The following is a 12,194-nucleotide window of genomic DNA, read 5'->3' as shown; positions in this document are numbered from 1 at the left end:
CAACTTTGAGGTATGGAAGCGTTTTCTAAACACAAAAAATATAAACCATTCAGGACAAGACTAATAAAATTGTCTATATTAAAATTAAGAACTTCTGTTCATCGAAGCACCTTAAAAAGACAACAAAAGCCACAAACTGAGACACTATACTTGTGACACATATGGGCGGCAAAGATTTATTACCCAGAATGGAGGGGAGAAAAGTGTACGTATATTCTTGTACACATACACAAATACATCATTTTTATATCAATGATTACATTGAAGATCAACAACTCAATAGACATAGACATTTCATATTAAAAGAAATACAAATGACTCTAGTAACCTGAGAAATGTAATTTAAGACTACAGTAAAATACAATCGCAAACCCATCAGCCTGTCACACAAGTTGACTAGGATGTAGAGTGATGGTGTTGACCTGTAACAAATAGACAGCCAGATATTTCTCCAGCAAAATGATTTTGTTCAGGAACAAGAAAGAATTGCAATTCAGGACATGCAAGTCCAGAGAAACAAAGTAGAGGAACTCTCTTTTACAGACTTGGGAACAATTGTTGTAAACAAAATATCCATTGGAGACATTGAAAATTCAAAGTATAGTGACTTTTCATTGGCTGAGTTATGGCAGTCTTCTATTGGCTGAGCTGTTCCTGGGCAAGGAGAAGTCTTTTCTCCCTCCCGCTGAGGTAGTAAAGTAGTATCACTTCCTATCAGAGATGTAAAGTGTGTCTCCTTCTTTTGGGTCAGTAGTGTGTGTTGAGTGACAAGTGGGTGAGAGGTCTTTCGTCTAGCTTCTCAACTCCATTTAAATTAGATTTCTGTTTATTAATTTTCACATTTCCTCCTTTCAATCAGAGCTTTCTCCAAAATCATCACTGATCAAAACTCTGGTGTTTCCAGATTCAGTGGCCTTTTCTCCCTCGATGCCAGGAAGGACCTTTCCTGGGTGTCATGTCCCACATTGGATGGCAAGCGCACAGATTGGAAACCTACTGTGGCCATATTGAGTAACAATGACGGGTAGAAAGGAGATCAGCTTTCTCAGGCATTTCCCATCGAAAGTCTGTGTCTTAGAATAGTGATTATACTCAGAACTAGAAGAATTAAACAAGTGCTCTAGGAAAAGGAATGAAACATAAAATGATTAAACAGTATTGTTATCTCAAAAGAAATTGGAACAAAATGTCTCATCAATAATATGACTATAAATTGAAAATTCAGACATAAATTGGATAGGAATCCAGTCAGTTATTAGTCTAGATGAAAGATAAACTTCTGTGAATTTTAAACCTTCCAACTGGCCTGGTCTGAACCTCTTAGGAAAACTTTTTTATCAGATGTCATTTGCTTTAATTCCAAGAAATCTTTACTTTCAAGTCACCAGATGGTGTGCAGGTCCAGTTAGGGTTAGATGCTTTCTTTAGGTCTGTCATGTGAACCTAGGAGTCTGTTACCTGTTGTTCGGCTGCACAAGGGTTGGTTAGCAGTACCTAGTAGGGGGCCTTTCCAGCAAAGTTGTAGAGAGTCCTTCTGGAGGTGTTTTTCCAGTAGATAAAATCACCAGGTAGCAAATTATGTTGCTTCAGGTTTTTATATCCCTGAAGTGTACCGTGAAAAGATCGCTCTACCAGAACATGGTTAGTTTTTATCGAAGAAATTAGACCTTTACGATATTGAAGTATATCTTCTTTTATCAGCTGTGAATCAAGTCAGGAGTCAGGTAGACTGGGTGAGAGTTTAGGAGTGTCAAACAGAGTGGATCTGAGATTTAGAAAAGACCAACAGCAATGCATTTGGCCAAGGTACTTAGAGGATCTCTACAAATTTTGCCAAGTGAGTTTTAATAATACCATTAACACATTCCACCTGAGGATTGAAGGTGGTAAGCACAGGGGAAGTATGGTAAAAATGGCCAAACAACACAGTCACCTGACTGGTAAAAATGGATTCCCCTGTCACTATGGAGTTCAAGAGAAGTTCCCCAGGTAGGAGTAATCTGTTCCAAAAGGACTTAACCACAGAAGAAATAGTAGCCCCCCTAAAAGGAAAAGCTTCAGTCTAGTGAGAAAATGTAAAGATCATAAATAAAACATATTTATAACCATGAGATGGGGGAAGCTGTACAAAATCCATTTGCCAGACCTTGAAAGGTCCCTTAGGCGATTTAAAATGTCTGGGAGCATTGTCACCAAGCTTGTACTTTGGCTCATATTGAGTCAGCACTCCTTGTGAAAGTGTCAGCAAGGCAATTTCTCTTAACTTCCAGAGAGTCAAGTTTAGAATATCCTGGGATCTTTTTTTATTGTATTTTTTACTTTTTAGATTACAGGTGACATTCAATATTATATTAGTTTCAGGTGAATAGCATAGTGGTTAGTCATTTACATAACTTACAAAGTGATCCCCTGATAAGTCCGGTCTAGTGCCCCCTTGACACCATACATAGTTATTATAATATTATTGATTATATTCCCTATGCTATAATTTACATCCATGTGACTATTTTGTAACCACGAATTTGTGCTTCTTAATTCCTTCACTTTTTTCACTGAACCCCAAAACCCCATCCTGCCTGTCAACCATCAGTTTGTTTTCTCTATCTACAAATTTGTTTCTGATTTTTTTTGTCTATTTTGCTTTTTAGATTCCATATATAAATGAAATCATATATTTCTCTTTCTCCAACTGAGTTATTTCCCTTAGTGTGTAATAGTTTCTAGGTCCATCCATGTTATTGCAAATGGCGGGATTTCATACCTTAGTAATACTGAATTGTATATATGTACCACATTTTCTTTATCCAATAGTCTACTGATGGATACTTAGGTGGCTTCCATATCTTGGCTATTGTAAAGAATGCTGCAATTAACATAGGGATGCATTTAGCTTTACAAATTACTATTTTGGATTTCTTTGTATAAATACCAAGAAGTGGGATTGCTTGGTCATGTGGTAGCTCTATTTTTTAATTTTTTGAGGAAACGTCCTACTGTTTTTCATAGTGGCTACACCAGTTTGAAAACATCTAACTACATGAGGGTTTCTTTTTCTCTGCATTCTCATCAACACTGTTCGCTGATTTATTGATGATAACCATTCTAACAGGTGTGAGGTGATGTCTTATTGTGGTTTTATTTTGCATTTCTCTGATGATTAATGATGTTGAACATCTTTTGTCTATTGGCCATCTGTACACCCTCTTGGGAGAAATGTCTATTCAGGTCCTCTACCCACTTTTAATTGAATTGTTTGTTTTTTTGGTGTTAAGTTGGATGAGTTCCTTATATATTCTGGATATTAAGGCCTTCTCAGGTATATCATTGGTGAATACCTTTTCCCATTCAGTAGGTTGTCTTTTTATTTTGTTGATGGTTTCCTTTGTTGTGCAAAAACTTTTTAGTTTGATATAGTCCTATTTGTTTATTTTTTCTTTTGTTTCCCTTAACTGAGGAAACATGTCCAAAAAATATTAGTAAAAGCAATGTCAGAGAGTTGAGTGCCTATGCTTTCTTCTAGGAGTTTTATGGTTTCAGGTCTTATAGTTAAGTCTTTAATCCATTTTGAGTTTATTCTTGTATATGGTGTAAGAAAGTGGTTTAGTTTCATTTTTTGCATGTATCTGTCTAGTCTGACCAAGATCATATAGTGAAAAGTGTCTTTACTCCCATTGTTCGTTCGCGAAAAGTGTCTTTACTCCTATTGTTCGTTCTTGCCTCTTTTGTCATAGATTAATTGACCATATAAGTGTGGGTTTATTTCTGGGTTCTCTGTTCTGTTCCATTGATCTACATGTCTGTTTTTACGCCAGTACCATGCGGTTTTGATTACTATAACTTTGTAGTATATTTTGATATCAGAAAGTGTGATACCTTCAACTTTGTTCTTCTTATGATTGCTTTGGCTATTTGTGGTTCTAGATATTATTTAGGATTATTTGTTCTAGTTTTGTGAAAAATACAATTGGTATTTGATAGTAATTGCACTGAATCTACAGATTGCTTTGGGTAGTATGGACATATTAATGATGTTAATTCTTCCTATCCATGAGAACAGTATATGCTTCTATTTATTTGCATCTTCTTCAATGTATTGTAAGTACAGGTCTTTTATCTCCTTGGTTAGAGTTACTCTTTGTGATGTAATTGTAAATGGGATTGTTTTCTTAATTTCTCTTTCTGATAGTTCTTTATTGGTGTATAAAAATGCAACTGATTTCTGAATATTAATTTTATATCCTTCTAATTTACTGAATTAATATATAAGTTCTAATAGGTTTTTTATGGTAGAATGTTAAGGGTTCTCTCTATATAGTATCATGTCATCTGCAAATAATGACAGTTTCACTTCCTCCTTTCTAATTTGGATGCCTTTTCTCTTTCTTGTTTGATTGTTGTGGGTAGGACTTCCAATACTGTTGACTAGAAGTAGTGAAAGTGGACATTCTTGTATTCATGATCTTCAGGAAAATGCTTTTAGCTTTTCCCCATTGAGTATATGATGTTAGCCATGGGTTGTCACATATGGCCTTTATTATGCTGAGGTATGTTCCCTCTATTTCCACTTTGCTGTGAGTTTTTATCATAAATAGATGCCGGAGTTTTTCAAATGCATTTTCTTCATCTATTGATATGAGCATATTATTTTTATCCATTTTATTTACATTGTGTATCATGTTAATTGATTTGAGGCTATTGAACCAATTTTGCATCCCAAAATAAATCCCACTTGATCATGGTGTATGATTGTTTTAACGTATCACTGAATTCGTTTTGCTAATATTTTGTTAAGGATTTTTGCATCTATGTTCATCAGAGATATTGGCCTATAATTTTCTTTTTTTTTGTAATGACTTTGTGTGGTTTTGCAATCAGAGTAATGGTGGCCTCATAAAATGAGATTGGGAACATTTCCTCCTCTTGAATGTTTTGGAATAGTTTGAGAAGGATATCTGTTCATTTTTCTTTGAATGTTTTCTAAACTTTACATGTGTAGCCATCTGCTCTAAGACTTTTGTCTTTTGGGAGGTTTTTTTTTTATTACTGATTTAATTTTGTTAGTAGTTATTAGTCTGTTCAGATTTTGTTTCTTTTTGATTCAGTCTTGGAAGATTGTATGTTTTTAGGAATTTATCCATTTCTTCCAGGTTGTCCAATTTGTTGGCAAATAATTGTTCATAGTATTTTCTTTTAATTCTTTGTATTTCTATGGTGTCAGTTGGTCACTGCTCCTCTTTCATTTCTTATTTTATTTATTTGGGTCCTCTCTCTTTTTTTCCTGATGAGTATGGATAAAGGTTTACCAATTTTTTTTGTCTTTTCAAAGAACCAGATCTTGGGTTCATCGATCTTTTGTATTGTTATTTTATGCTCTACTTATTCATTTTCATTCTGATCTTTAGTATTTTATTCCTTCTACTCACTTTGGTCTTTTTTTTTTCTAGTTCTTTTAAGTGTAAGATTAGGTTAGATTGTTTGAGATTTTTTTCTTGTTTCCTGAAGTAAGCCTGTATTGCTATGAATTTTCCTCTTAGAACTCCTTTTGCTATTTCAATCCTTTTGAATTTACTGAGATTTATTTTGTGGCCTAATGTGTACTCTATCCTGGAAAATGTTCCATGTTGACTTGAAAAGAAAGTACATTCTGTTGCTTTGGAGTGAAATGTTCTAAAAATATCAATTAAATCCATCTCATCCAATGTATCATTTAAGGTTGCTGTTTTCTTATTGATTTCTATATGGAAAATCTATCTATTAATGTCAAGGAATTGTTAAAGCTCCCTACTATGACTGTATTACTGTTGATCTCTCTATATCAATTAATAATTGCTTTATATATTTAGGTGCTCCTACTTTTTTCTGTAAATGTTTATAAGGCTTATATTCTCTTGTTGTTTTTATCCCTTTAGCATTATAAAATGCCTTTCTTTGTCTCTTATTATAGCCTTTGTTTTAAAGTCCATTTTATCTAAGTATTGTTACTCCAGCTTTTTTTCATTTTCACTTGCATGAAATATCTTTTTCCATCTTTTTACTTTCAGTTTGTGTGTGTATTTGGATCCAGCATGGGTTTCTTGTAGGCAGAACATGCATGGGTCTTGTTTTCTTATCCATTCAGCCACCCTATGTCTTTTGATTGGGGCATTTAATACATTTACATTTGAAGTAATTGTTGATTGATATGTAGTATTGCCACGTTAGTATTTATATTTTTCTTTTTTTACTTCCTTTGCTTAAAGAATCCCTTTAACGTTTCTTGTAATACTGGTAGTGAACATCTTTAGCTTTTTCTTGTCTGGGGACCTTGTTATCTCTCCTCTAAGTCTAAATGATAGCCTTGCTAGGTAGATTAATCTTGCTTGTAGGTTCTTGCTTTTTCATCACTTTGAATATTCCCTGCCAATCTTTTCTGGCCTTCAACATTTCTGTTGAGAAAAGAGCTGTCAGTCTTATGAGAGTGACTTTGTACATAACTACTTTCCTTTTGCTGCTTTTAAGATTCTCTCTTTGTCCTTAATCTTTGGCATTTTAATTATGATGTGTTTTGGTGAGGGCCTCTTTGGTTTTATCTTGTTTGTGACTTTGTGTGCTTCCTGGACTTGTACGCCTATTTGCTTTGCAAGGTGGGGGAAGTTTTCTGTCATTATTTTAAAAAACTTTTCAATTCCTTGGTCTCTCTCTTCTTTTTCTGGTACGTCTATGATGGCAATGTCGTTTCACTTGAAGTTTTCCCAGAGGCCCTTTTCCTCATTTTTTAACCCATTTTCCACTTGCCCCAAGAATACTCACTGAAAGCACTTGCAGCTGCAGTGTTTTCTCTGAGATAATTTGCAAATCATAGTCCTAAGTTTGCCATGAAATATCTAACTTTTATTATTATTTTCATATTACTCAATAGAAGTAAACAAACAAAGACAAGCACAGATGTGATTTATAAAAAGTTGGAAATATTGGATATTTCTCTCAGTAGAAAGGAACAGGATTAAAATGGGGTATATAGGAGGTTGCATTCTAAGATTCTGGTATTTTTCTTAAACACCATGGGTGTTTATTAATTTTCAAACTATATTTGCATTATATACTACATATTTCTTTGGATATACTATATGCTTATTTCATAATAAATTGTTAACATTTTTTAAGGTCCTTATACTCTACCTAGCACACTGGTAAATAGTTCCAAATTTAATTCAACTGGCGGAGACTGAGTGTCATGCTATGGCAGATATTTGCGTTTCCTTGTTTACAGAGGTGGGATCCGAATGGTAGGTGATTAAAGTGATTGGTGTGAAAGTCGACCAGACCACATTTTTGCAGCAAGAATAGTTTGAGAAACTAGTTTCAGATCGTCTCCCTCCTCTCAAAGAAGGAGCGTTTATGCTGAAAAACCTCCTCTCAAAGGAGTGTTTATCCTGAAAAGGTTCCAGGCCTTTTCCATGTGTCTCCCTCCCGTAGCTACTCTTTGCCAGCTGGTCTCTTTCCTTCCAGCCATCCCCGATGGAGCTTTGGACATGGCCATCCGTGCTGATGAGACAGGGAGTGAGGAGGACCTATATGAGGATGTTTACAGCTCCAGCCACCACTACAGCCATTCTGGAGGGGGCGGCGAGCAGCTGGCCATCAATGAGGTAGGGTCAGAACTATGTGGGTAATGGGAGGGTGCTGGGACAGATGGCTTGGCCATCAAGGTGACTCTAGCACATTCATGCATGCCTAGATGTCCTCAGTCCCTGTATTCTAAGCAGATGACAGTGGCAGTGGTGTGCACATTGCACGGTTTCAGCCTGTGGCACTCAGTTTAGGATATGGTGCCCACCAGTAGAGTTTGTCCAAATACAGGACTTTCCCTTGTGCCATCATGGGGCCTTCAGGGGACCCATAATTGCAGGCAGGACATCCAGGACCTATGACGTAAGAGTGCTGCTCTGTCCTACCAAGTAGCCTTTAAAAAGCCATCCTGGATGGAAGAAGCTCCATTTGGTAGAAGGGAAGCCCTTGACCCTCCAATACGTTGGCTGGGTCGGACTTGGGACAAGGTAAATGAAAACTGATATCTTTCCTATTGACTCCAAGAGTTCAAAAAGTATTGCTGTGGCTATCACAACTGTGTGCAAGGTAATTTTTTTTCTTTTTTTTTTCTTTTGCCATTCCTACCTTGGCAGAAGAAATTAGTAAGAAACTTCATCTAGGAAAAACTGGTTCTCATTCCAAGTTCTCCTTTTCTCCTTTTGCATTTTCCAAAGAGAGATAAATTTTGAGACCTGGACTCTCCTCCATTTTTCTCAATTGTTGTCCTATTTTCTCCCCTTCTTTAATTTAGAGGGGCCTGTTGGACATAATATGGTAGTTAATTGGCCTAAGTACACATCCATAACACCAGGTTCTCCTACTAGTCAGGATACACTATGTATTTCTGCTTCGTTAAAACCAGAATCTGATCACCCAGGATCTTACAGCACCCAGAGATTTTTTTCCCTCAGGAGGAGATCAGTGTACAATTAGCCTTTAACATTTCTGTGAGTGAATGGGCCAGTAGGTTCCTCAGAAACCCTTAAGGAGTGTGGTGTCCTCATTATCTACTTATTACCTACTTGATAGATGGGCACAGACTGTAGAAGGTGTGTGAACTCTTCTTACAGGCCCAGCTCCAAAAAATGATTTTTAAAAGCCATCCAGTAGAGCTTTATTCGAAATCCATGATGCATAAGGAATGAACATCCAAATAAGTTGATTTTTCCAATAAAGCCTTTCTTTAAGTGCTTCTCATAAGCTATTTTAAATGGAAGGTGTTCTAAAATTATGTCATCCTAAGCAGAATTCACAGAAAAGGTTTCGCTTTTCCTTGAAGCTTCAGGCTGCCTCTTCAGTCTTGGGCGCCAGCTTGGAGGAAGGCGGCAAGTGCAGGGGGAGAACCTGGGCATTGGAGCCCCCCAGACCTTTATGGAAGCTCCTCCCAGTTACCAGTGTGAGAAAGTAATTCTCTGAACACTGGTTCACTTACTGTAAAATAGGATAACCAAGAGGTTATGAGGACTGACTGAAATAATGAATATAAGTAACCTGACGTGTGATGGGTTCTCAATAAATCTCCAATGACATGAACGTTAACAAAGAAGGAACACTAACATAAAGCTTTTAGGGACTCTGAAGAGGTGTGGGGTTATTTGGTGGCTATCAGTTCTGCATTGTTAGAGTTCTTGTGTCTACTTTTTATAGTTGTGTCTTATACCTGATGGTAAAATTCTTCTAGTCTATAATATCTTGCTGCTGGTGAGGTGGTACCAGTGGGGCCTAAGACAAGTTGTTCATTTTAAGATGCTGTGCACAAAGAAAGCTAAGAGCCAGGACTGCTCTAAAAGTACAGAAAGGCTCTGGCAGAGGGTACCTTTATGAGGGAAATGTGGGAAATTTATATAGCACCATTCTGGCTTGCTTAGAAAATTTGTTTTCTGTTTGGTTCAAAGGTCTTTCTTAGTATTTGAGGTCACTAAGTAGACTAGGTGGTGTTGAGGGCTCAGTGCTTTCCAAGGTACTTGTCTTCCCTGGAACCTCAGTATACCCCTAGGAGGAAGGACATGTAACATCACGCAGGACTACCCAGTCACGCTGAGGAGGTCAGGCTGAGGAGCCCCTACTAGTGATGCAGCAAGTTAAAGCAGGTGAAGGTTGGGCTCCTGACTTGACTGTGCTCACCAGTCTGCTCTCCCTCATAAGACCCACCAATACTTCTAGATTCTTGTATAGAAAGCCCAAGAAATGCTGCCTTTGAAGGCACAGCCCTGCATGAAGAACAGGGCCTGGGTTTGGAGACTGCATCCCTGGGCCTGACCCCCATCCTGCTACTGGCTAGTGGAGGATCTGTGGCAAGTTATTCCCTTCTCAGAGCCTGTTTCCTCGCTTTGAGTGGATGTGGCACCTGAGCCCCGCTGGAGACTGTGAAAGGGTCACTATACCTGGGTGTTTTGGGTACTCAAGAAAGGTAGTACCTGTTATGATTCACAGGCAGCATTAAATAGACTTACTTTATCAGAAACTTCGAAGAGATGTAAAGAGTGATTTTCCTTGACAAGCTGGCTCATTTGGCCTTCCAAGGGCAGCAACATCCCACTGTGAACTCCCTGATGCCTCTGGCACTCACTGCTGTCTCACATGTATGGCAAGAAGGTTTGATGGGGTCACCTGAGTTTCATACTTGGAGATTATAGAAACAACAGATGTCAGAGAAAAGTCCAGGACTGTGAGTCATCTGGCCACCAGCACACCCAGAGCAGCTTTCCTCTGCCAACACAAAGCCACGATATGGGGGTTCAGCCCTCACTTGTCTCAGACACCTACATCTCCAGTCCTCAGCAGACCTGCAGACCGACCTAACTAGCCTGGGTAGGCCACTCCCTGCTGTTTCCTCCACTTACCCTCCCCTTACTGGCATAGCAATCTAGCTTGAACCCCTGAAGGGCTTAGGCCTTTGCTTTAACGCGCTTTGTTTTTGGTCACAAAACCCACACAAAAAGGCTGTTGCCACTGTCTTTCCTGTGGTACCCCCTCAGATTACCAGGATCTAAAAGCCAGGTGCCTCTGGGGCAGGGTGGAGGCCATCTCTCAGTCTTTGGTCCTGGTCCAGATTCAGAGGTTCTTCTGCCACATTAAATCCTCCCTGGGCTGCTCAGCTGCACAGGGGACAGAGGCTTGTCCCAGAACTGGGCCATGGCTGAAACTCTAAAATGCGCCCCTTGGGCTAACACAGCAGCAGGCAGGGTGCTGCAGACTCACTGCACTCAGCACTGCACTGACTAGTGGGTTCCGAACTTCCCTGCTTAGAGACCTGAGAACACTCAGGCCTCTATGTCCTGCTTCCTGGGTGTCTGATGGCTCTGGAACCACAGGGGCACCATGAAACATTGGACTCAAGTCTACACCCCACGAAAGGGCATGTCACATAGTCACTGGGATTAGAGGTGGCTGGGATCTGCCTTCTGTTCCCCCACAATCATCCTGAGAGCTTGATGGTACAAATACTGGGCTTAGTTTTCAGAAGGACTGGACAGGAACAGAAAGAAGATTATTTTCCCTGAACCAGACAGATGGGGCCTGGCAGAACTTCCAAATCCAAGGGAGGCAGACAGCCTTTCCAGATATATTCCCAACCCTCCTCTGACACACACGCATATCACACATCTGCTTGGGGTCTTCAGTATGACTTTCTATACTCACTCACATGCATGGAGTGCTATATGGAAACTTGAATATACAGAGACAAAGTCACCCACATGTGAACACTAGCCTCTGAACGTATTCCATGGCTCCTCCTGCCCCAGGAGTCACAGGGCTAAGCATGGAGCCTGAAAATCTCTGCCACTTCTGAACTGTTTTTAAGTCTCCTCAGCCCCATCGGTTGCAGCCTTCTGATCCATCAGAGGGGCATGGTGACTGTGACAGAGTTCACTGTTATGGATGAAATGAGAGACACCTACACATGATCCTTGAACCCTTACATGGTTAGACTCTGTAGGCAGTGGAAACCCCTCTTTTGTAAAGCTGCTGAACCACATGCAGAAGAATTAAATTCTATCCTTATCTCACATCATATGCAAAAATCAACTAGATATGGGTTAAAAACTTACACATAAGACCTGAAACCATAAGAATACTACAAGAAAACAGGAAAAGCTTCTTGACATTGGTCTGGGCAATGGTTTTTTGGATATGATACCAAAAGCACAGGCAACAAAAGCAAAAATAGACAAGTGGGATTGCATCAAACTCAAAAGCTTCTGTAAAGCAGAGGAAATGATCAACAGAATGAAAAGTCAACGTATGGAATGGGAGTATATATTTGCAAACCATATATCTGATAAAGAGTTATATCCAAAATATATAAATAACTCATACAACTCAATAGTAAAAAATTCAATTTAAACATAGGCAAAAGACCTAAATAGACAGTTATTAAAAGAAGACATACAAATGGCCAACATTTATATGAAAAGATGCTCAACATTACTAATCATCAGGGAAATGCAATTAAAACCACAGTGAGATCACCTCACACCTGTTATAATGGCTGTTATCAAAAAGATAAAAGGGAAGTATTGGTGAGGATGTGGACTGTTGGTGGGATTGTAAATTTGGCACAGCCACTATGGAAAACACTAGGGAGAGTCCTCAAAAAGTTAAAAACAGAACTACCCTGTGAC

General features: G+C 38.7%; 1 protein-coding gene across 4 annotated transcripts in view; it reads left to right on the top strand.

Annotated features, from left to right (window-relative positions):
• ARHGEF4 (Rho guanine nucleotide exchange factor 4) overlaps positions 1-12,194 on the top strand; it is a 240,455-nt gene that overhangs the window by 213,130 nt on the left and 15,131 nt on the right. For all 4 annotated transcript variants that reach the window (XM_036235975.1, XM_016125237.2, XM_016125255.2 and 1 more), the window contains one exon: positions 7,489-7,628. In XM_036235975.1, coding sequence (XP_036091868.1) covers positions 7,489-7,628 — 140 coding nt within the window. The remainder of the gene's footprint in view (positions 1-7,488; positions 7,629-12,194) is intronic.

This window comes from Rousettus aegyptiacus, unplaced genomic scaffold, assembly GCF_014176215.1.
Source record: "Rousettus aegyptiacus isolate mRouAeg1 unplaced genomic scaffold, mRouAeg1.p scaffold_m13_p_2, whole genome shotgun sequence".
Lineage (NCBI taxonomy): Eukaryota > Metazoa > Chordata > Mammalia > Chiroptera > Pteropodidae > Rousettus > Rousettus aegyptiacus.
Note: the sequence above shows the minus strand (reverse complement) of the source record. Positions and strands in the feature narration are given on the sequence as shown.